This window comes from Siphateles boraxobius, unplaced genomic scaffold (genome assembly GCF_051911475.1).
Source record: "Siphateles boraxobius isolate OS27281-9 unplaced genomic scaffold, OSU_SipBor_1 226, whole genome shotgun sequence".
In the NCBI taxonomy this organism is placed as follows: domain Eukaryota; kingdom Metazoa; phylum Chordata; class Actinopteri; order Cypriniformes; family Leuciscidae; genus Siphateles; species Siphateles boraxobius.
The window spans coordinates 195,545-219,195 of record NW_027508840.1 but is presented as its reverse complement, the minus strand read 5'-3'; the positions used below and the strand labels follow the sequence as shown (position 1 = coordinate 219,195).

Genomic DNA, 23,651 nt, shown 5'->3' with positions numbered 1-23,651 from the left:
CTGCAGGATTGGGGACACGCAACACAGTCGCAGAATTCTACAATCTCAGGGTGGAGCCGGGTATTCCCATGTGTTGGCTACAAACAGGTAATATGTGGGAAGGGTGGATCCTAACCCTAACCCTTGGAATATGATCAAAGATTGTGTAAGCAGATGTAGCTCATGTGGACATCATAATTATCCTTTTGCTCTTTTGCTATATTTACATTCACAAACCCTGAACAAATGTACAAATGCTGTCTCTCTGTTTGCTGTACATGTGTTACAACCCAGGTCTAGGGTCCAGGAGAATAACATAAATAAAGTCGTTACACCTGACTTCTTTTTTCTTTCTTTTTATTATTTTGAAACAAGTTTTTAAAATTGGTAAATACGGTCAGCACAAGACATCAAAAGAAAGCAAATTAATTTCAGGGTTGGGTCAAAGCCAAAAATAACAAACAAAATTGAATCTACCTTTTTTTTTTTAGAAAACTTATTATCCAATCAAAGAATAATTAACAATTAACTTCACCCTATGATTCCCCCTTTCAGAGTCCTTAGATTAGTTTTGTTTTGAGGAACTGAGACTGAGGTATTGAAATGATTTACAAGCAGACATAAGATCCTTTTAGAGTGTTGGAAACTGTAAAGTATTAAATGTTCAGTGCTATTTAGAATAATTAGCAATAAATATTGTTTAGCCATATTTTAGCCTTAAAAAAATCCTAAAGATTAGCCACAGTCAATATGACTGATTCTTCTTGAATGTTCTTTTGTCATTATTGTATTGCTCTGAGTGCAACAAGACACTTCTAGACTACTATACTATATCTTTACACACTGACTTGTATTGTCCAAACAAAAGTTTAGTTTTATTAGTAAAACCTCCATTGCATTTCATAATCTCAAAGAAACACCACTAACAGCTTCTTCACTAAAGGCCTTCTTTGTCAAAAAAGTTATAATTAATAAAAAAGTGATTATTACAGTTATTTGTACTATTTATAGCACATGTTGTATTAAATTACAAATGTATTAAATTTAAATTACAAAGTCTATTCAGTCCATTCGATAGACTGAACAATTGCCATCTAATGAAACTCATTGTCAAATGAGTAACTTTGATGCTTTTGGTGCATCATTAAACAATGCGGTTGAACAACCAATTTTCGACAACATGGTTTCGGGAAACAGTCGTGACTATAGTTCTTTAACGTTGCATCATACTATAGTAGTGAAGCAGCGAGTTGTGTCGTTGTATTGGAAACACACCCCAGAACAGTGTTAATGCAACAAAACAGTCCAAACATGCATAAAAACACCTTTTACAAACAAATATTTTATTGAAAAATCTATCAATATTAAGTAAATATTAAATGTCTGTGGAATAGGCTATGTGTTCTCAATTTTCGGGGCTTGTTTTGTTTGTTTAATGGATTGCTCAGCTAAACTGTTATTATAAGACTATTATTATTTCTTTTAATACTAATGTCTAATTAAAACATCTACAAATGTATCAAACTGATCAGAGATCAGGTAAAATTCATAGATACTTGTTCTAGTACCCAGTGAATCAATATATAGAAAAATAATGAAGGGACTAGATTCTCTTTAAATATATACTTATAAAAGGCTATTAAGGCTTCTGGAATCGTTTTTGTGAGAAAATTTTACTTTCCCATTTGAAAAACGCCAAACCGCAAGCGACGTAACGGGAGGGAGTGAGGCAAGCAATGGATCACAATGACAGTTCGGACGCTGAGGAAACTGTAAATGTTTACTCGTATGACGGACCTCAGCCATCTAATTATGAGCCGAGAGCACAGGACAGGCCAGGATTAGACAAGACAACAGCCAGAGGACACAAATTGTAGTGTGAGATGTGGTGTGAGGAGAACAGGGCACTCTTGGTGAGAGACCAGTGTTAGCTTATAGACACCGTAACTGATGACATGTAACACTATACTCAGATCACAATATTGTACAGATTATTATCATGTATCAGGCAATAGCAAAGCTAGTATTTGACTCTTACCTGCATGTGTTGTCAGCCATTAGGAGACAGTTTCCAGAGGAGGAGGGACTTTATACAGGTTTTTAAAGTCCCCATTTTGGTGACAATGAATACAAAAATAATCACACTGACAATTGTCTATTGTTACTTCTTGTATTTATATTCCCCCTAAATTACTAAGATTTCCATCACACATCTCCATAAGCTTTACAAATCAAAAATATTTGGCATTACCTTCAGGTTTTGAGCGCTGTCCGCTGGTTTCAGGAGTCCGTGCCAAACTCAGTCTAGATTATGGCGCTATTGAGGCTCGATGGGATTGTTGGTCCAGGTTCAGATAATAGTTTTTAGAAGAAAATCACTTGTTATAGAGAAGTTTACGAATCACCACATTCAATGGTATCGTTTTAATAACAAAGTACAGAATAAAAATCATATATATATATATATATATATATATATATATATATATATATATATATATATATATATATTATTTATTTATTTATAATACAGAATTTGCCAAAACTCTTATACAGCTAACAGTCAGTTTAGGCACAGATTTTTTGCAACTCTCGATGACCCATAACTAAACTCTTGCGGACTCCTTCCTGCTGCGAGTCTCATAGCAACAGTTTTTACCTTCACACTTCAATACATCATAGCAAAGCAGAAGTTATACGTCTTGGTTTGCTCGATATGCACCTTGACTGACATGCAAAAACGTCTACGGTTACGTATGTAACCCTCGTTCCCTGAGTAGGGAACGGAGACGTTACGTCGGATGACGACGAATGGGGTTTCGCTTAGAAAGCCTATCAACTTCGAGTATTACAAAACGAGCCAATGGCAAAGAAATGCCATGGGTCTGCGGAATTTGCATGGCGTAACTCCGCCCCACCTCGTGGGTATAAAAGGAGGAAGCCGGCAGCAAGCAGATATGTTTCTTCGCTGAGGAGCCAAGACTGAGCTCAGGCGATCCCCGCGGTACAGCGGAAAGTGGCAGGCAGATGTAACGTCTCCGTTCCCTACTCAGGGAACGAGGGTTACATACGTAACCGTAGACGTTCCCTTTCGTTGTCACTCCGAGTTACGTCGGATGACGACGAATGGGGTTACCAGTCTAATCACGCCACCTTCTCAGCTGTCTTCCAGTGCCCTGCGTAAATCGAGATCCCTGTCAGCCTGGACAAAGGACTCCATATAACACAGGAATACCAAGGTACACTGGGAAGCATATCCCAAGCTTAGGGGAAGTATGCAATTAATGCCAGCCCGGAGGGGGGGGACTTAGAGAATACACATATGACCCGAAGGAAGCATATGGAAAACACTGGGGTGTCCAGCCGCAGGTGGAATATTTCAACCCCAGGGGTGGCAAGGTGGCTTGCCAAGGGAAAGACACACGCTCAGAGAGGCTTACAGTGGAAATACACATGTGGGGGTCGCTCAGAGGAGGGACCATGCACACGGGAGGCACCTAGCCGACGCACAGGCAATAGACACTGGCGCCGACGTCAGGAGTGCTGGAGGAGCTCAGGGCTTTCGGAGAAGCTCACCTGAGGAAAATATCGCACGTATCCAGTCCGTGGAGTGGAATGGCGAGCAAGCGAAGACACCTGAGCGGGTCCGGTACTAGCTGGTTGAAGCGAGTACACGAGAGGACACAGGCTCCACTCGGAGATTATAGAATCTGGCGAATGTGTTAGGTGTCGCCCAGCCTGCAGCTCTGCAGATGTCTGTTAGCGAGGCGCCATGCGCTAGAGCCCAAGAGGACGCCACACTCCGGGTGGAGTGGGCAGTCACACCAAGGGGGCACGGTCGACCTTGCTGCTGGTAAGCCAAAGCAATGGTGTCCACTATCCAGTGAGACAACCTTTGCTTGGAGAGAGCCTTTCCCTTCAGCTTCCCACCATAACAGACAAAGAGCTGGTCTGAGGTCCTGAAACACTGCGTTCTGTCTACATAGGCGCGGAGAGCGCGTACTGGACAGAGCAGTGTCAAGGCTGGGTCTGCCTCCTCCGAGGGCAGCGCTTGCAGGTTCACCACCTGGTCCCGAAAGGGAGTGGTAGGAACCTTGGGCACATATCCAGGCCGGGGTCTCAGGATCACGTGAGAGTAAGCCGGCCCAAATTCCAGGCACCCTTCGTCAACGGAGAATGCGTGCAGGTCCCCAACCCTCTTGATGGAGGCCAGTGCAACCAGGAGCGCTGTCTTCATAGACAGGAACTTAAGCTCGACTGATTGCAGGGGCTCAAAGGGAGCACTCTTCAGGGCAGTTAGAACCACTGAGAGGTCCCAAGAGGGAACGAGAGGAGGACGAGGAGGATTCAGTCTCCTCGCTCCTCTCAGGAACCTGATGATCAGGTCGTGCTTCCCCACCGACTTACCTTCGATGAGGTCATGATGTGCGGCAATGGCGGCAACATAGACCTTCAGGGTGGAGGGAGACAGCCTTCGCTCCAGCCCCTGTTGAAGGAAGGAAAGCAAAACACTGATCGAGCATCTCCGGGGGTCTTCTCGGTGAGAAGAGCACCAGTTGACGAAGAGGTTCCACTTCAACGCATAGACGTGTCTCGTGGACGGCGCTCTAGCGGAAGTGATGGTAGCCACCACCGCTGGTGGTAGGGTACTCAAACCTGCCTCGTCCCATCCAGGAGCCACACGTGGAGGTTCCAAAGATCGGGACGAGGGTGCCATAGGGTGCCCCGTCCCTGAGAAAGAAGGTTCTTCCTCAGAGGGATCGGCCAGGGAGGTGCTGTCGCGAGGAGTACTAGTTCTGGGAACCAGGTCCGGTTGGGCCAGTAAGGGGCAACCAGAATGACCTGCTCCTCGTCCTCCCTGACCTTGCGCAAAGTGTGCGCAAGAAGGCTCACTGGGGGAAACGCATACTTGCGGCCCTGCGGCCAGCTGTGCGCCAGAGCATCCGTGCCGAGCGTGCCCTCGGTCAGGGAATAGAACTGGGCACAATGGGTCGAGTCGTGAGAGGCAAACAGATCTATCTGCGCGTCCCCGAACTGGTCCCAAATCAGCTGAACCGACTGGGGATGGAGTCGCCATTCTCCAGGGAGGGGCTGAAGCCGTGAGAGCTCGTCGGCTGCACAGTTCAGCGCTCCGGGAATGAAGATGGCTCGAAGCGACCTCAGATGCTTCTGACTCCATAGGAGGAGGTGGCGAGCGAGTTGTGACATACGGCGGGAGCGTAGACCACCTTGATGGTTGATGTACGCCACAGTGGCGGTATTGTCTGAACGGACTAGTACGTGTTGACCCCTGAGCAACGCCCGGAAGCGGTGCAGGGCAAGGCGTACTGCCAACAACTCGAGGCAATTGACATGCCACAGCCGCTGGGGTCCTGTCCAGGAGCCCGCAGCAGCATGTCCATTGCACATGGCGCCCCAGCCCGTGGTGGAGGCATCTGTTGAGACAACAACATGCCGGGAAGCTCGTGCCAGGGGGACACCGGCCCTGAGAAAACCGAGGTACGCCCACGGGGTGAAGAACTGACGGCAGGTCGGAGTAACTGGTACTCGGAACGTGCCGTGTTGCCATGCCCACCTCGGGACTCGGTCGCGAAGCCAAAGCTGAAGCGGTCTCATATGAAGCAATCCGAGCGGCGTGACCGCGGCTGCAGATGCCATATGCCCCAGGAGCCTCTGAAAAAGTTTCAGTGGAACCGCACTCTTGCCCTCGAATTGTCTTAGGCAAGTCAGCAGTGACTGCGCGCGCTCGCTCGTAAGCTGCGCGGACATGGCGACCGAGTCGATGTCCATACCGAGAAAAGAGATCCTCTGCACGGGGCAAAGTTTGCTCTTCTCCCAGTTGACCCGAAGGCCCAGACGGGCTAGGTGCCGAAGCACTAGGTCCCTGTGTTCGCAAACCTGATCTCGAGAGTGAGCTAGGATCAGCCAGTCGTCGATATAACTCAGGATGCGAACCCCTTGTTCTCGAAGGGGAACAAGGGCCGCCTCGACGACCTTCGTGAAGATGCGAGGAGACAGGGCTAGCCCGAAAGGGAGAACCGCGTACTGGTATGCCTGCCCCTCGAAAGCAAACCGGAGGAACGGTCTGTGTCGAGGAAGAATGGAGACATGAAAGTAGGCGTCCTTCAGGTCGATCGCTGCAAACCAATCCTGGGGCCGTATGCATTCGAAAACGCGTTTGGCGGTGAGCATCTTGAACGGCATCCTGTGAAGGGAGCGGTTCAGCACGCGCAAGTCCAGGATTGGCCGTAACCCACCGGTTTTCTTGGGGACGATGAAGTAGGGGCTGTAGAAGCCGGACCTCATCTCGGCTGGAGGGACAGTCTCGATTGCACCCTTCGCCAGCAGGGTGGCAATCTCTGCTCTCATGATAGGGGCATTGCCACCGACCAAAGTGGAGCGGACTCCCCTGAAGCGGGGAGGAGACCATGCGAACTGAATCGCATAGCCGAGCCTGACGGTACGCACGATCCAGTGGGACAGACGGGGAAGCTCTAGCCAGGCTCCCAGGAACTGAACCAACGGGATCATGCGAGCCACAGGCGTCCCCCCGGAGGGGCAGCGAAGCGGAGTAACTGGCCCAGATGTGGACGGCATAGCGGCCCGGAGAGGGGGCACAGTTAGCAACCGCGCCCTGGCAGAGGGGGCCAGGGGAGGACCAGGCTGGTCGTCCCGCGGGGGCCTGCTCTGCCAGGGGTCTGGCGACAGAGGGGGACAGCGGCGAAGCGGTCCGTGGACGGCACGCCATGTCAACCACCTCTGGGACAGAGGGGGACGAGGAGAGCACGGCTTGTGGGCGGCGCTCTGTGACGTCCGAGAACTCTGTGCTCAGAGACGGGAGAATCAGCTCTTTGGAGAATAAGGATTCTTCCCCGGCCCTCCCCGGGGAAAGGAGTGGTCCTGCTACCAACTCCTGGAAAGAACTGAGTCCCATCTCTAAGGAGCCCAACTCAAGAGCGCCGCTTAACCCGGCGTGTAGCGGGGTGCGGGGCTGGAGAGGACTGTGGCGTCCGACCGCGGCCTCCAGAGCCGACCCGGGTGAACGGGCGGGGTGGGAGCCGCGGGGGGGCGCCCTCGGCAGTGGGCAGACTGAGGGATCTGAGCGGACGGCGGGGCCGTCGGGACAGAATCAACCTCAGTCTGCTCCATCGCCGAGGTGCCCGTCTCACGAGCGCCGCTTAACCCGGCGTGTAGCGGGGGGCGGGGCTGGAGAGGGCTGTGGCGTCCGCCCGCGGCCCCCAGAGCCGGCCCGTGAACGGGCGGGGTGGGAGCCGCGGGAGGGCGCCTTCGGCGGTGGGCAGACGAGGGATCTGAGCGGACGGCGGGGCCGTCGGGACAGAATCAACCTCACTCTGCTCATGGGCGGCTGAGAGCTGTTGGGCAAGCACTCAACCGCACCGCCGAAGAGGCCGACCTGGGATATGGGAATGTCGGACAGACGGGTCCGCGCGACATCCAGCACATCAGACAGGTTCAGCCACAGACTGGTGAGCATCACCTGACCCAGGGAGCGTACGGCCACTTTCGTCGCTCAGAGAGCAAGGTCAGTGGCGGCGCGCAGCTCAGTGAAGAGCCCTGGGTCAGTCCCGCCCTCGTGCAGGTCCATGAGCATCTGGGTCAGGTGGACCAGCAGAATGACCATGGCATGCAGTGAGGCGGCTGCCAGTCCCGTGGCGCTATAGGATCTCGCCACAAGCGTAGACGAAAAACTACAGGCCACGGGCGGGTGCTTAGGATTGCGCCGAGAAGAAGCACTCTGAGGACACATAGCATCGCAACAGAGCGTTCAGCCGGGGGAACCCCAGTGTACCCATGGGCAGCGGCCCCATCGAGGGGAGGAAAGGCGGATGAGATCAGCGAGCGGTCCCGAGAAGACAAGGGGGTCTTCTTGGACTTCGAGATCTCATCATGCACGTCCGGGAAGAGAGGTATTGGGGTTTGCCGTTGACGAGGGTCGGCGGCCTTACCCAAAACCCATCGTCCCAGGAAAACATGGTCGTCATCTCCGGATCAGACTCAGGCACAGCCGTATGCACACCGGAAGGTGGCAGCTGTGACGAGCCCTCACTTCCAGAAGACTCAAACCCACCTAGTGATGCTGCAACAGACATGGCATCTTCCTCTGTAGCTTCAACTGAAACACGCGGGCCACCAGAGGGTAGACTCGCGGGAATCAGCAGTTCACTAGCGGGCACCGTCATTGAAGAGGGGGGCTGGGGTCACGGACACATAGTCGGCGCCTAGATCCAGACCGTAACCCTCAGGTCACCCTGGCCACCAGCCGAAGATCGGGGGGTGGATGAGGGGACTCTCACTCTTGCGAGTTCACCGAGTCTCGACCTATATATGACGCGATGATCACGTTCCCAGCGAGAACATGAGTCACCCACGAGCGCTGTTCAAGCATGATCAAAGCCCAAACACACTAGACAGCGCTCGTGCCCATCAGAGTCCGATACCAGTCCGCTGCAACCAGAAATGCACGGGCGAGCCGTCTTTAAAAAGACGTGCCACGTGTAAGCTCTTTTAGTGAGAGAAAACTCAAGTGTTGAAGCACCCGGGGAGAAACGCACCGACTGGCAGACCACTGCAACAGATCAGCAGGAAGCACGCTCTCGCCGTAGATCGCCGTCACACCAACACTCGAGGTACTCGTTTGTAAAGCTGACAATTCAGAGATGGCTTGTGGAGAGAAGAATACACTTGGCTCCGAAGCGAAAACATATCTGCTTGCTGCCGGCTTCCTCCTTTTATACCCACGAGGTGGGGCGGAGTTACGCCATGCAAATTCCGCAGACCCATGGCATTTCTTTGCCATTGGCTCGTTTTGTAATACTCGAAGTTGATAGGCTTTCTAAGCGAAACCCCATTCGTCGTCATCCGACGTAACTCGGAGTGACAACGAAAGGGAACGGCAGTTTTTCAAGCTTTATCTCTCTTAAGAAACAGGATATATGTAAAAGATGTTGCCCTATTTCTAATCATATCTGAGTTTAACATCAAACTTACTTCATGACTTAGCAGAAACATACTCAACTGAAGTTTAACACACTCTGCCAGTTTGTCCACTTTATATTTCAAACTTTCCACAGTATGTTTTTCCCAAATTAACTGTTTTATAAGTCTCATCAATCTTTTAATAAATCGCTCTTGTTGTCTATATATTCGCATCATCTCTCTTGCTTTGGAGATAGTTGTTTCCTGATGAGGATCTTTCCATCTTCTGTCTTTTCCTTTTCTTGGCTTCTTTCTTCTTTTCTTTGTTTTGTTTCTTTAAAATACTGTCAACAAGCAAATCATCAATGTTAATCTCAATCTTGTTTGTTACATTTGTCACATTGGTTACAATGTTTTTGGTTGTTGCTCTTCGCCCCGAGAGAATTTAAAATGGAAGTACACATTCGTACGTACATATCTCGTACGACATACTGTATAAAATGTTTATATGTAGAAACTGCCAATACAAAAATTAAAAGTGGTTTTGTACAGATTGAAAATGAATTATAAAACTATTTACTAGGGCTGCATGATTTGGGGGAAATGTCATATTGCGATTATTGAGGTCAATATTGCGATTGCGATATGCGATTGTGATATAATAAACAAATGGTTTCATGAGTCAGCTTGTGTGAGTGCAGCAAACTGACTCACTAGCTTAGGACTTCAAAGCTATTTGGTACTCGACACAAAACGTCAGCAAATAAAAGTCTTGAATCCAAACTTCTTCGTTTGACTGTTTAATTATGAATTTCAAAACATAAAATATAAAAACTTAGGATCTTTACTTTTCTTACAAATTAACTGTGTAGTTCCGTGTAGGTCAACAGACTGCGTTGCTCCAAAGTCCAGTGGCTTCTGCCTGTTTCGCAGGGTTTTATTTCTTTCATACTAAATCTAACAACCAATCAACTTACATTATACTAGATCACTGGACAACTGTTTACATTCCAATTTCTACATTCCATTTGCAACACAGGTTTTCTCAGGTTTTACAAAATAAACTAAAAATATTATTACAGTACTTCCATTGAAATGACTTCAACAAACTTGCTTGGTTCTCAAGGAAAATGCACACACATAATAGTGATAATGCTGAAATATGTATTTCTCAACTCAAACTAGCAACAACAACTAAATGATTGATAACACCTATTGTAATGACGTGGCGGACGCAGAAGGATCCATTTGCAGCTTTATTTGAATGGTCAACAGGCAGGGTAAATCAGGGGCAGACAGAACAACGGAGATAACCTTAGAGCAGAAGTGGATGACAGGCAAGGGTCGAGGCCGGCGGCAGGAATCACAGTTCAATAAACAATCCGAGTCGAGACAGGCAGCAGAACAAACAGAAGTCGATATAACAGTCCGAGTCTGGGCAGGCAGCAGAAGAATCAGAAGTCGGTAGAAACAATCCAAGGTCAGTAACAGTTCAGCAAACACAGGAAAAACACTCAGAAATTGTACGCCGGGGCAATGCAATACCTCGCAATCAACTTGAGAGTGAACGGGGTTTATATGGGTGAGTGTGGATGAGCTGCAGGTGTTTGTGTAATCAGTCCCAGGTAAACGGCATGATGGGATGTTGAGTTTGTGATGGTTAATATTCTGGTGAAAGTGTCCTACAGTGGTGAAGAGGAGGTGTAGTGGGAGCCTGCTTCGTAACACCTATAATGATCAATAAGCCATTGATGTCTGGATAAAAATGCCTTCCAACATTACAGTGATTCTGTCATTACAATTGAAAGCTATCAATTTTTTAAAACATTTATTAGGCTTCAAAAAATATAACAACTTCCTGTCTAACAGGTAGGACATAGCCTATACAGAAATTGAATAAAGTTATCAAACAGTCTGTGCTGCATAAATTTTAAATTATATATAGACTAATCCTTATTAAAGTTACAAAAGTTCTTTAGTCAAGAGCAGTGAGTGTTTTCTCTGTTCCCTTTGTTCTTTGATTAACTTTAACGACAGAGATAATTAGTGGCTACTGTGTACTGTCTCTTTAAGAGCAGCCGCTGCTGACAGAGACGCGGATCTCACACGCACCTCATTCTCTCACGAGTCACAACTCTTTACGTCCATCATAAGACTGCTCTTATGTTATGAAGATACTCGACAAAAAGACATTTTGGCATAATTGTGTTATTGTTCATTCAAGCGCGAAAGAGAACTGTATTCTGGTCTTGTGCGCACGCATGATACTATCGCGCGTCTTTCTGTGAGTCACAGTCAGGACATTCACAGGCAGCGCGCTCTCTTTGTCTTGTTGCGCATGAATGGTTTAAAAGCATTTGCATGAATGAGAGCGGGATCATGTAACACTAGCCAAATGATGACAGAAATTAACAGATGCTGCGTTAATTGCGTTAACTGCCCTAATTTGTTTAGCTTTCTCTTTTTGCAAATTTTATAGTTTTATGGTGTATAGCGATATGACCCAGCACCCAAAATACTATCAAAACACTCCAACGCAGATCCATTCTTTGCGAAAGATGGATAAAAAAGTGCACAGGAAACAAAAACCTTGAAAAAAATATAAATGACCCCGCCAAATCATAGAGATGCTGATTCGCATGGGACTAATATTATCACAGGACCTCGGTGTTCTGCGAAATATGGTAGATCATTTGCGATTCGCACGGGATTAAGATCACAGACAACCTCCGCAATTATTATAAATGACTAGAGGTCACCAGGTAATACTTATCCCGTGCGAATAGGGCTTTTGAAGGACTTCAAAAAATATACAGCCATTCACTGCCATTGAAAAGCTTGGAAGAGCCAGGACATTTTTTTATAAAACTCCGATTGTATTAGTCTGAAACAAGAATGTCATATACACCTAGGATGACTTGAGGCTGAGTAAATCATGGACTTATTTTCCTTTTTGGGTGAACTATCCCTTTAAATTAAGACAAGGCACATTTTGTAAAACAGACGTACACTAAGTGATCTCTGCTGGATCCGTGACCATCATGTTTCGCGCTGGTGGCCGAACCACATGCTGACGACGGACCGATGAAGCTGCTGTGACTGTGCACTGAAGGAACAGCAACCAGCCAGGAGTCTCAGCCGTGTTGAACTCCATCATATCGCCAGGATTATAATCATCTGGTCTAAAGTGAACGCTACACACTACCGCATTATTTGAAGCAGAAGCAGAAGTGAAGTCCTGTCTCTTCACCTGCACAAAACGCACCCAGGCACAGAAGATAGCACTCGATGTCCTGACAGGCTTTAAAGTGCAACCTACACAAACACAACCATTTCCCATGATGATGATAAATTGAAATAAAATAACTGCTAGCAAACACATTGAAACATGACATTCAGTTCAAAACCCCGGATGTGTTCTTGATCCGCCCCTTTTATCGAGAATGCATCGAGAGCCAGGTATCCCAGAATGCATCTCGCACCAACCAGCAGGCATCAATAGGGTTGTAGGAGTAAACATAAGTTAAAAATAGGCCTAATACATTTATTATGTCACAAAATGTAGTTCCCTTTCGTAGTCACTCTGAGTTACGTCGGATGACGACGAATGGGGGTTTCGCATAGAACACCTGTCGACTTCGAGTATTACAAAACGAGCCAATGGCGATGACATGCCATGGGTCTGTGGAATTTGCATAGCGTATCTCCGCCCCACCGCGTGGGCATAAAAGGAGGACGCTGGCAACATGCAGATATGTTTTCGCTTCGGATCCAAGAGTATTTCTTCACTCCACAATCATCTCTGACTTCGCTCTACGAGACAAGCTTCTCTCTCCGGTGTTGGTGTGACGGCGATCTGCAGCGAGCTCACAGTGCCTGCTGATCTGTGCAGTGATCTGCCAGTGTGTGTGTCTCCCTGTGCGCTTCAACATCGCAGAGTTTTTTCTCCTCTCATAAAAGAGCTTGCACGCGGCACGTCTTTTTAAAGACGGCTCGCCCGTGCATTTCTGGTTGCAGCAGAATGGTGTCGGACTCTGATGGGCACGAGCGCTGTCTAGTGTGTTTGGGCTTTGATCATGCTTGAACAGCGCTCGTGGATGACTCATGTTCTCTCTGGGAACGTGATCATCGCGTCATATATAGGTCGAGACTCGGCGAACTCGCTAGAGTGAGAGTCCCCTCATCCACCACCCGATCTTTGGCTGGTGGCCAGGGTGACCTGAGGGTGTTGGTCTGGAACAAGGCACCGACTCTGTGTCCACGCCCCAGCCCCACCTCTTTAATGACGGTGCCCGCTAGCGAACTGATGATTCCACGAGTCTACCGTCTACCCTCGGGTGGCCCGTGTGTTTTCATTTGAAGCTACAGAGGATGATGCTGTGTCTGTAGCAGCATCACTAGGTGGGCTTGATTCTTCTGGAAATGACGACTCGTCACAGCTGCCACCCTCTAGTGTGCATACGGCTGTGCCTGAGTCTGATCCGGAGATGACGGCCATGCTTTCCCGGGACGATTGGTTTTGGGTAAGACCGCCGACGAGTCCACGGCAAACCCCAATATCTTTCCTCCCGGACGTGCATGATGAGATCACGTCGTCATATCGTTGGTCTCATCCGCCTTTCCTCCCCTCAGGGGCCGCTGTCCATGGGTACACTGGGGTTCCCCCGGTTGAACGCTCTGTTGCCATGCTACTATGTCCTCAGAGTGCTTCCCTGCGCAATCCTAAGCACCCGTCCAAAGCCTGTAGTTCTTTTCGTCTACACTAATCTGTGGCGAAATCCTCTAGTGCCACAGGACAGGCAGCTGCCTCACTGCATCCCATGACTGTTCTGCTGGTCTACCTGACCCAGATGCTCATGGACATGCAGGAGGGCGGGACTGACCCGAAGCTCTTCAGTGAGCTGCGCGCCGCCACTGACCTTGCTCTCTGAGCGACAAAAGTGGCCATATGTTCTCGGAGTCAGGTGATGTTCACCAGTATGGGGCTGACCAGTCTGATGTGCACGATGTCGGGCGGACCCGTCTGCTCGACACCCCCATCTCCCAGGTTGGCTTCTTCGGCGGTGCGGTTGAGTGCTTCTGCCCAACAGTTCTCAACCGCCCGTGAGCAGATTGAGGTTATTCTGCCCGACGGCCCCTCCGTCTGCTCAGATCCCTCAGTCTGCCCACCGCCTGCCTAGAGCTTCCCTATCTGTTCCGCTGGGTCGCGCGAACCATCGGCTCGGCTATGCGATTCAGTTCGCACGGTCTCCTCCCCGCTTAAGGGGAGTCCGCTCCACTTTGGTCGGTGGCTATGCCCCTATCATGAGAACGGAGTTTGCTACCCTACTGGCGAAGGGTGCGATTGAGACTGTCCCTCCAGCCGAAATGAGGTCCGGGTTTACAGCCCCTACCTCATTGTCCCGGAGAAGTCTGGTGGGTTACGGCCAATCCTGGACCTATGCATCTGAACCGCTCCCTTCACAGGCTGCCGTTCAAGATGCACCTGGTCTAACACATTTCTGGATGTGTGCGGCCACAAGATTGGTTTGCAGCGATCGACCTGAAGGACTCCTACTTTTATGTCTCCGTTCTCCTTCGACTCATACCATACCTACGGTTTGCTGTCAGGGCGCGCCCATATCAGTTTGCTGTCAGCGCGCTTCGGGCTAGCCCTGTCTCCTCGCACCTTCACAAAGGTTGTTGAGGTAGCCCTTGTTCCTCCATGGGAACACGGGGTTCGCATCCTGAACTATCTCTGGAGATAGTTCAGGAATTTTGGGTTTTCATGAGCTTATGCCAAAATCATCACTATTAAAACAATAAAAGACCTGAAATATTTCAGTTGGTGTGCAATGAATCTAAAATATATGAAAGTTTAATTTTTATCATTACATTATGGAAAATAATGAACTTTATCACAAAATGCAAATTTTTTGAGAAGGACCTGTATATATACACATATATAGGATAAATAATCATGAACACAATGACAGGGCGAAATGGGCTGTGATGCATGGGGCACCAGGTAAAATCTTGCCTAGGGCAGCAAATTGGCCAGGGCCGGCCCTGCTGTCAGTACTCACCCCGTGGTCGAACCTCAGTTTTCTACGGGCCCGAGTGCCCCTGGAACGAGCTTCCCCTGCATGCTGTTGTCTCAACAGATGCCTCCACGGGTGAGGGCGCCATGCGCAATTAACATGCTGTCACACTCTCATTTTGAGCAGAAATGCTCCTGAAAAATTCAGTGAGATTTATCACACCCAGGTGTTGAGCAGAAATGCTCCTAAGGTTCAGTGAATTTCTTCACACTTAGGTGTTGAGCAAGGTTGCTCCTGAAGCTCAGTGATTCTCGCATGTAGTGTTGAACAGTATGGCATGTCTATTGCCTCGAGTTGCTGGCAGTACGCCTTGCCCTGCACCGCTTCCGGGCGTTGCTCCGGGGTCAACACGTACTAGTCCGATCAGACAATACCGCCTCAATTGTCAACCGGCAGTTGAGCGTGGTCTCAACTCTGTATGTCGCAACTCGCCCGCCACCTCCTCTTATGGAGTCAGAAGCATCTGAGGTCGCTTAGCGCCATTTTCTTTCCCGGAGTCCTGAACTGTGCAGCCGACGAGCTCTCACGGCTTCAGCCCCTCCCTGGAGAATGGCCAGGGAGGGGCTGGACTCCATCCCCAGTCGGTTCAGCTGATTTGGGTCCAGTTCGGGGATGCACAGATAGATCTGTTTGCCTCTCACGACTCGACCTGTTGCGACCTGTATTATTCCCTGACCGAAGGCAAATCGGCACGGATGCACTGGCGCACAGCTGGCCGCGGGGCCGCAAATATGCGTTCCCCCAGTGAGCCTTCTTGCGCAGGTTTTGCGCAATGTCAAGGAGGTCGAGGAGCAGGTCCTTCTGGTTGTGCCCTACTGGCCCACCCGGACCTGGTTCTCTGAACTCATACTCCTCGCGACAGCACCTCCTTGTCCCATTCCTCTGAGGAAGGACCTTCTTTCTCAGGGACGGGGCACCCTGTGGCACCCTCGTCCCGATCTTTGGAGCCTCCACGTGTGGCTCCTGGGTGGGACCCGGCAGGGTTGAGTACCCTACCACCTGCGGTGGTGGCTACCTTCACTGCCGCTAGAGCGTCGTCCACGAGACACGTCTACGCGTTGAAGTGGAACCTCTTCGTCAGCTGGTGCTCTTCTCGCCGAGAAGACCCCCGGAGATGCTCGGTCGGTGTCGTGCTTTCCTTCCTTCAAGAAGGGTTGGAGCGAAGAGGGTAGGGGACCTGCACGCATTCTCCATTGACGAAGCGTGCCTGGAGTTTGGGCCGGCTGAATCTCACGTGATCCTGAGACCCCGGCCTGGATATGTGCCCAAGGTTCCTACCACACCCTTCCGGGACCAGGTGGTGAACCTGCAAGCGCTGCCCTCGGAGGAGGCAGACCAAGCCTTGGCACTGCTCTGTCCAGTATGTGCTCTCTGCACCTATGTAGACAGAACGCAGTGTTTCAGGACCTCAGAGCAGCTCTTTGTCTGTTACGGTGGGAAGCTGAAGGGAAGGCTATCTCCAAGCAGAGGTTGTCTCACTGGATAGTCGACTCCATTGCTTTGGCATACCAGCAGCAAGGTCGACCGTGCCCCCTTGGTGTGACCGCCCACTCCACCCGGAGTGTGGCGTCCTCTTGGGCTCTAGCGCATGGCGCCTCACTAACAGACATCTGCAGAGCTGCAGGCTCGGCGACACCTAACTCATTCACCAGATTCTATAATCTCTGAGTGGAGCCAGTGTCCTCTCATGTACTCGCTTCTACCAGCTAGTATTGGACCCGCTCAGGTGTCTCGCTTGTTCGCCATTCCACTCTACGGACTGGAATACGTGCGATATATTCCTCAGGTGAGCCTCCTCTCTGAGGCCCTGAGTTCCTCCAGCACTGTTGACGCTGGCGCCAGTGTCTATTGCCTGTGCGTCGGCTAGGTGCCTCCGTGTGCATGGTTCCTCCCCTGAGTAACCCCCACATGTGTATTTCCACTGTAAGCCTCCTTGAGCATGTGTCTTTTCCTTGGCAAGCCACCTTGCCACCCCTGGGGTTGAAATATTCCACATGCGGCTGGACACCGCAGTGTTCTCCATATGCATCCTTCGGGTCATATGTGTATTCTCTAAGTCCCCCCCGTTTGGGCTGGCAATATTTTGCATATTTCCTCTAAACTATGGGATATGCTCCCCAGTGTACCTTGGTATTCCTGTGTTAAATAGGAGTCCTTGCTAGTCTTACGACAGGGATCTCAGTTTTACGCAGGGCACTGGAAGACAGCTGTGAAGAGGCATGATTACACGGGGACCCCCATGCGTCATCATCCGACGTAACTCGGAGTGACTACGAAAGGGAACGTCTCGGTTACTTATTATTTATTTATTGATTATTCCTTTATTTTAACCAGGAGAATCACATTGAGATATTGCTATCTCTTCTTCCAGAGAGACCTGGTCAAGACGGCGGCACAAAAAAAAAAAAAAAAAAAAATTCATACACAAGAATCATTGAAAAGAAATATCACAATTTACACATTCACAGACAACATTGATAAAAATGAGTCAAGGAAAACAGTTACAATTTTCCTTTAAAACATTGAGTAAAAGACGTTTCAAAGAGGTCAGGGTTGGAAGTGCATCTAGCTTCAATACATTTTGTAGTTCATTCCAAGTCCAAGGAGCGTAAAAAGAAAAAGCACTTTTACCAAATTCTGACAATACCCTTGGGACTTTTAGCCGGAGGCGAGAGCTAGACCTAGTTTGATAGGTATTTGTATAATAGATTAAAAGATTTGAGATATAAGAAGGTAGCTTACCTAAAAGAGCTTTTGCAATGAATAAGTACATATGTAGTTTTCTCCTTTGATGTACGTATGTACGTATGTACGTATGTACGAGGGTTACGTATGTAACCCTCGTTCTCTGAGTAGGGAACAGAGACGTTACGTCTCCCTGCCACTTCCGCTGTACCGCTGGGTAGACGCCTGAGTTCAGTCTCGGCTCCTCAGCGAAGACATATCTGCATGTTGCCTGGTGTCCTCCTTTTATGCCCACGCGGTGGGGCGGAGATACGCTTTGCAAATTCCGCAGACCCATGGCATTTCATCGCCATTGGCTCGTTTTGTAATACTCGAAGTCAATAGGTGTTCTAAGCGAAACCCCCATTCCTCGTCATCCGACATAACGTCTCCGTTCCCTACTCAGGGAACGAGGGTTACATACGTAACCGAGACGTTTTTAAGGCTAGAATGTACAGTAGTTGTTTAAAGCTCAAATCTGTGGTTTATTTATAAAGATGGCGTCTATTTGAAATTTTGAGAACCAGTCGGTCCCTGGGTGTTCAGCACTCAATAACCCCGCCGAGGACAGCCTTTCCTCGGCTAGATCTTATATAATAATAATAATAATAATAATAATAATAATAATAATAATAATAATAATAATAATAATAATAATAATTTGTTACATTTATATAGCGCTTTTCTGGGTACTCAAAGCACTTCACATATGGAAGGGTGAATCTCCTCAACCACCACCACGGTTCTGACGCTTGCCGCTGGCTCTGATGTCTCTGTGGTTAAACATGAGATATAATCCGTCTTGTCTTGCTATGTCTATCGGGCGATCTTTGGTCACATGAATCTATCGTTTATTCCCTGGCAAATAGTTTTTGCTGAGGGCAAAGTGAAGTTTCATATCTTTATATTTAGGGTATTTAACTTTGCCGTTGTATCGTAGAGCTGACGTGTACATTTGAATTGCTTTATGTCTTATTGTATAGCTTCTGATACCTTTTACTTATACTTTTATAATCACTATTATTGATCATTAAAACTGAAATTTAACAAAGAGAGACAAGATTGTGTTTTATTTCATTTTATTACAGTGAAGATAATCAGAGTAGCCTAAATTTGCACACATTGCCTGAACTACATATTAGCATGTTTAATATTTTTTTTAAATATACATGATAAGAGGCAGATTTGTGTATTATATTTAGTATAATAGTAATACTAATACATAATATTATATTTAGTATGTATTATATATTAGAGGCAGAGTAGTCATGACCGAACTAGGTTGGTATTGAGAAACGGACATATCGAAACATTTCGAAACAGTTATGATGTAACGAAGCCTAGATTACTGAAATCACGTGACTTTGGCAGTTTTATAAACACTCTGAACCACTGATTCGAAGCCAAAGATTTGTTTGGAAGCTTCAAGAATTAGTGTTTCGAAATCGCTCATTAATTACTACAGGTAACAAAGGTTTATGGCTCCATCGCATGTTTTGATCTACGCATCTGAGACGTTGGCACAGACAAATGAAAAGGGTCTCGTTTTCAAGCAAAAAACCTAAAGAAAGAGCTGGAGTAGCGTTTGAGGCTTGTAGTGATCAAGCAGGATTGTGACATAGGAGTAATTTCCATCTTCGTAATTCTTTTAAGAATTATGTTACTGTAATGTGTTAGATCAGTGAAATAAACAATGATACTCTTAAGAAAGCTTTATTTTGATATATGTCTCTTTGTGGCGTGTTTGTGTGATATAAATGTGAAATTGAATATTATTTGTATGATTGGTCATAATATTCCTCATATGAATAATATATTGGATAAATAATAAATATAGTAATTGTTTATTAAAATTTTATTAATTCCATTTGCCTATTATATAAGAATGTATTTTGTTTAAAAGCAGATCAATTGCTGAACTGTGAAGGTTTTCTGTGACTGAGGTTGATACATTGATGAAATTCAGGTGAGTTTAATGTTTATGCACTTTCTATAGAGCATGATATGCAATGGAGGTTTTGCTAATAAAACTAAACTTTTGTTTGGACAATTGAAGTCAGTGTGTAAAGATATAGTATATAGTACTCTAGAAGTGTCTTGTTGCACTCAGAGCAATACAATAATGACAAAAGAACATTCAACAAGAATCAGTTATATTGACAATTTATTGCTAATTAAGATTTTTTTTAAAGTACAAATATGGCTAGAAAGTACTGTTAATTGCTAATTATTCCAAATATCCTTAAATAACACTGAACATTTAATACTTTCCAACACTCTTAAATTGATCTTATGATTTTCTGCTTGTAGATTTCCTTAAAATACCTCGGTTTCTCCAAACAAAACTAATCTAAGGAATCTGAAAGTGGGAAGTTAATGATTTATATCCTATTATAGCTACCAAAAGGGTAAAGTTAAACTTTTTTAGTGATAATTATTGATCTAGATAGTCCAGAGAATTGTACTGCACTGGTTTGGTTCTGATTGGGCAAAAAACCTAGGACTAGTTTGCAAAAGTAGGTTTTTAACATAATCGCAAGTATTTAATTAACAAATTGATTGACAGCAGTGGTTCTTGAGGCAAAGTTGTTCAGTATGAGGAGATCTATCAAATGACATGCATTACATGATTACAGAGCTGTAAAACTCGTTAGCGCCAACTAGTGGCCGATTTATTTAAAAATTCTTAAAGACTTTTAGGGCCATGAGTCGAACATGCCCACGAGTTTTATTCCGATCGGCCTCCGTTAACCTTGTCTAATAGGTGCTCAAAATTCATTGGCTGATGGCAGCCATGTTTTTCGAGATACGCCAATGTCCTCTTAGACATACATGGCACCTTGGACCAAGACACTGCATGCCAATTTTCAAGTCAATCAGACTAATGGTCGGGTGGTTATAGCCCTTTCATGTTTTCATGGGGCACTTTCCATAAGATCATCTCTCAATGCAAATCATACCAGCTATTAGGCTAACTGAAATAACACCATGCCAATCTCTAGGTATGGTGAAGGGAACGTGATGATGCGGGAACTTTATCAGGATACATATTATCCTGGATCCATGAATTAACTGGCCTTTAAAAAAAAAAATCTGCTCTCTCTATGGGAATTTAACACAGGGGTGTCCTGACTTATGCAACCTGTATTTTAAGGAAGAACATTTATTTATTTACAATACATTATTCATTCACAAAGAAAAACATTTTTTAAATTAAGCATTAAGATCAATTTCCAAAAGAAGATTTTTTATTCCTCTTTTTAGTCAACTTTAGCATGGGTGTGTTCAGAGGAATTTTGAAGCACTGGGTTGAACAAAAGCGAAGCGAACACCACGAGAGAGAGAGAGAGAGAGAGAGAGAGAGAGAGAGAGAGAGAGAGAGAGAGAGAGAGAGAGAGAGAGAGAGAGAGAGAGAGAGAGAGAGAGACTAACGCAAGAAGAACTGGGACCAAGACCCCAACTTAAGCAAACACTGATCACCATTGGTGACTTTAAATGACGAAAATATCAACATCTAAACCTCTGTTAATTCTCACTAAGATCTTCTGTAGACATCTGACAGAAATAGTCAAAGTATCTGTATTTTATGTCTGTGTTTAAGGCCAGCACAAGTGTCTGAGCCAGAAAGTCTTTCCTTCAGATCTGGGGCCTCATTTATAACCGTTGCTTACGCACAAATCAGGCCCTGAAAGAGGCGTACGTCACTTCCAATGCATAAATTGTGATTAATAAAAACAACCCTGACGGAGGCGCCTGCACGCAAACTCTGACCCATGCGTACGAAGGTTTTGGAGATGGAGCAGTTTAGCGACACCGACAGTGAGCTGGAGTTAAATGTCTTTTTGGTCACTTTTAGACAGAAAATGCAAAGAAAATTATACATATACAGAAAGATAATACAAATATAATTTCACTCACCAAGCCTATCACTTGAAGCAAATTATGGAAGCATATGGGTAGCAATATTCAATTTGAAATGTAATATGCAAAATGACAATGCAATATGTAAAATGACAATGCAATATGTAAAATGACAATGACATATGTAAATTGGCAGTGCATTTCTGTATTTAAATTTACATTTTCCATTACATTTGTGCAACGTCTGGTGCAAAATGAAAATGATAATTCAATTATATAATTTACATTTGCGATTTCATACACTAGTTTTAATATGTAAATTGAAATCATAGTATGTATCTATCCCTTCTTAAATGTCCGCGCCATCGAGCGTGTCGGGCCGTTTAGTGAAACTGACGCATATACAGCCTATACAGAAGGAATATACAGAAGGAAAACCGTAAATCTTCATTATGAGTCCGAATCATAAAATATAGTGCATGTTCACAATAACAGTTTAAATAAATAAAATAATGATTTAAACTATGTTTTACTTCTGATGTAAACATTTAGATTAAATATGCCATTTTCATTAATGGAGTTAAACACTTAAACTACATGAAATCATTACTGATAAGTTACAACATTTTTTATATTCAATAAATAGAAATATTTGTTATGGATGCAATGCTTTTGAACACTTTTCCTCTTGCATGCTGTGTTTTAATGTTCTAACTACAGAGATAATTTCTTATAATGATAATAGCAGACTGTCTGAGAACAAAACAAGACAAAGAACGGCTAAATGATTTTTATTAACCCCTTAACTGTCACCCCCCTTTTTGAGTTCACACTTAAAAAGGGGATGTCCAAATTTAAATGAGTGTAATTCTGGAATGCTTTTTAATAGAAGCTTGATTTTGTTCTTGTTTTTAAGAAAACACTTGGAGGTTTATGGTGCAAGTGTCTGCAGTTGAAAAAAAATAATAAATCAAAAGTTATAGCAATTTAAGTTTATTATAATAAAAAAGGTCTATAATAAAAACATTTTTTTATGAAAAAAAAATATAATCCAAAATGCTAGGAATTTAAAGCAAAAAAATATACTAGTTGTGTTCCAAATTTGGAAATGATATCACAAACCTTGTAGATTCTGAGACTTTTAGCTGCTATAACAACAAAGGTCACTAGGTGCCATTTTTTCCTCCATTGGGGACTCCCATGCTCCATTTGTGACACTTCTTTACTACTTGATCTCACAACACCACAACACACACAATTTGATTATTATTTTTTTTTTATTCAAAACATTTTCCGAATATACTTAAAAAAAAACTTAAACAGTGTATAAATTGTTTTTGAACATAGGAATAAAACAAAACACAACAAAAAAAGTATATAGTATATACGGTGGTTATATAAATCCAAATGACAAACTGTTCATACAACTATATGCAACTATTTAAAACTATTCACAACTATTCAGAGCTAAGGATTACAAATTGTCACCATCATGCCAGCGACTGAAGCAATCTCGCTTTCGAACGAAGCAGAGAGGCAAGTCACACACATTGAGGCTGTATCTCAATACTAGTTCTACTCGATCTAAGCGCTGCGTTCGACACTATCGATCATAAAATACTCCTGGATTGACTACAAAACTACACTGGTGTTCAGGGACAGGCATTCAGCTGGTTTAGATCGTACTTATCAGACCGTTATCATTTTGTCTGTTTAAATGGGGAAAAATCAAGGATAACGTCAGTAGACTATGGAGTGCCGCAAGGATCGGTGTTAGGCCCTCTGCTATTCTCAATATATATGCTCCCACTTGGTAATATTATAAGAAAACATGCAATTAATTTCCACTGTTATGCTGATGACACTCAATTATATATTTCATCACGGCCAGATGAAAACACTAACTTATCAAATTTGACAGAGTGTCTCAAAGATATAAAATGCTGGATGCCGCGTAATTTCCTGCTACTAAATTCAGATAAAACGGAGGTATTACTTATTGGTCCAAAAAACTACCCACAAACTCACTTACAATACAACTTTAATATAGAAGGATGTCCAGTTACTTTA

At 45.6% G+C, this 23,651-nt stretch overlaps 2 protein-coding genes across 12 annotated transcripts in view; one reads left to right on the top strand and one right to left on the bottom strand.

Annotated features, from left to right (window-relative positions):
• The window catches only part of ncdn (neurochondrin), a 219,944-nt gene that overhangs the window by 77,764 nt on the left and 118,529 nt on the right, over window positions 1–23,651 (bottom strand). The window lies entirely within an intron of this gene.
• Window positions 19,066–23,651, top strand: part of LOC143747549 (uncharacterized) — a 177,955-nt gene continuing 173,369 nt past the window's right edge. For 4 of the 11 annotated variants that reach the window (XM_077240366.1, XM_077240365.1, XM_077240362.1 and 1 more), the window contains exons 1-2: window positions 19,100–19,185; window positions 19,624–19,686. In XM_077240366.1, coding sequence (XP_077096481.1) covers window positions 19,676–19,686 — 11 coding nt within the window. In that variant the 5' untranslated portion in view covers window positions 19,100–19,185; window positions 19,624–19,675. Of the gene's footprint in view, window positions 19,186–19,623; window positions 19,687–23,651 lie in introns of all 11 variants that reach the window. The other 7 variants (XM_077240367.1, XM_077240368.1, XM_077240370.1 and 4 more) reach the window with 5 other exon arrangements.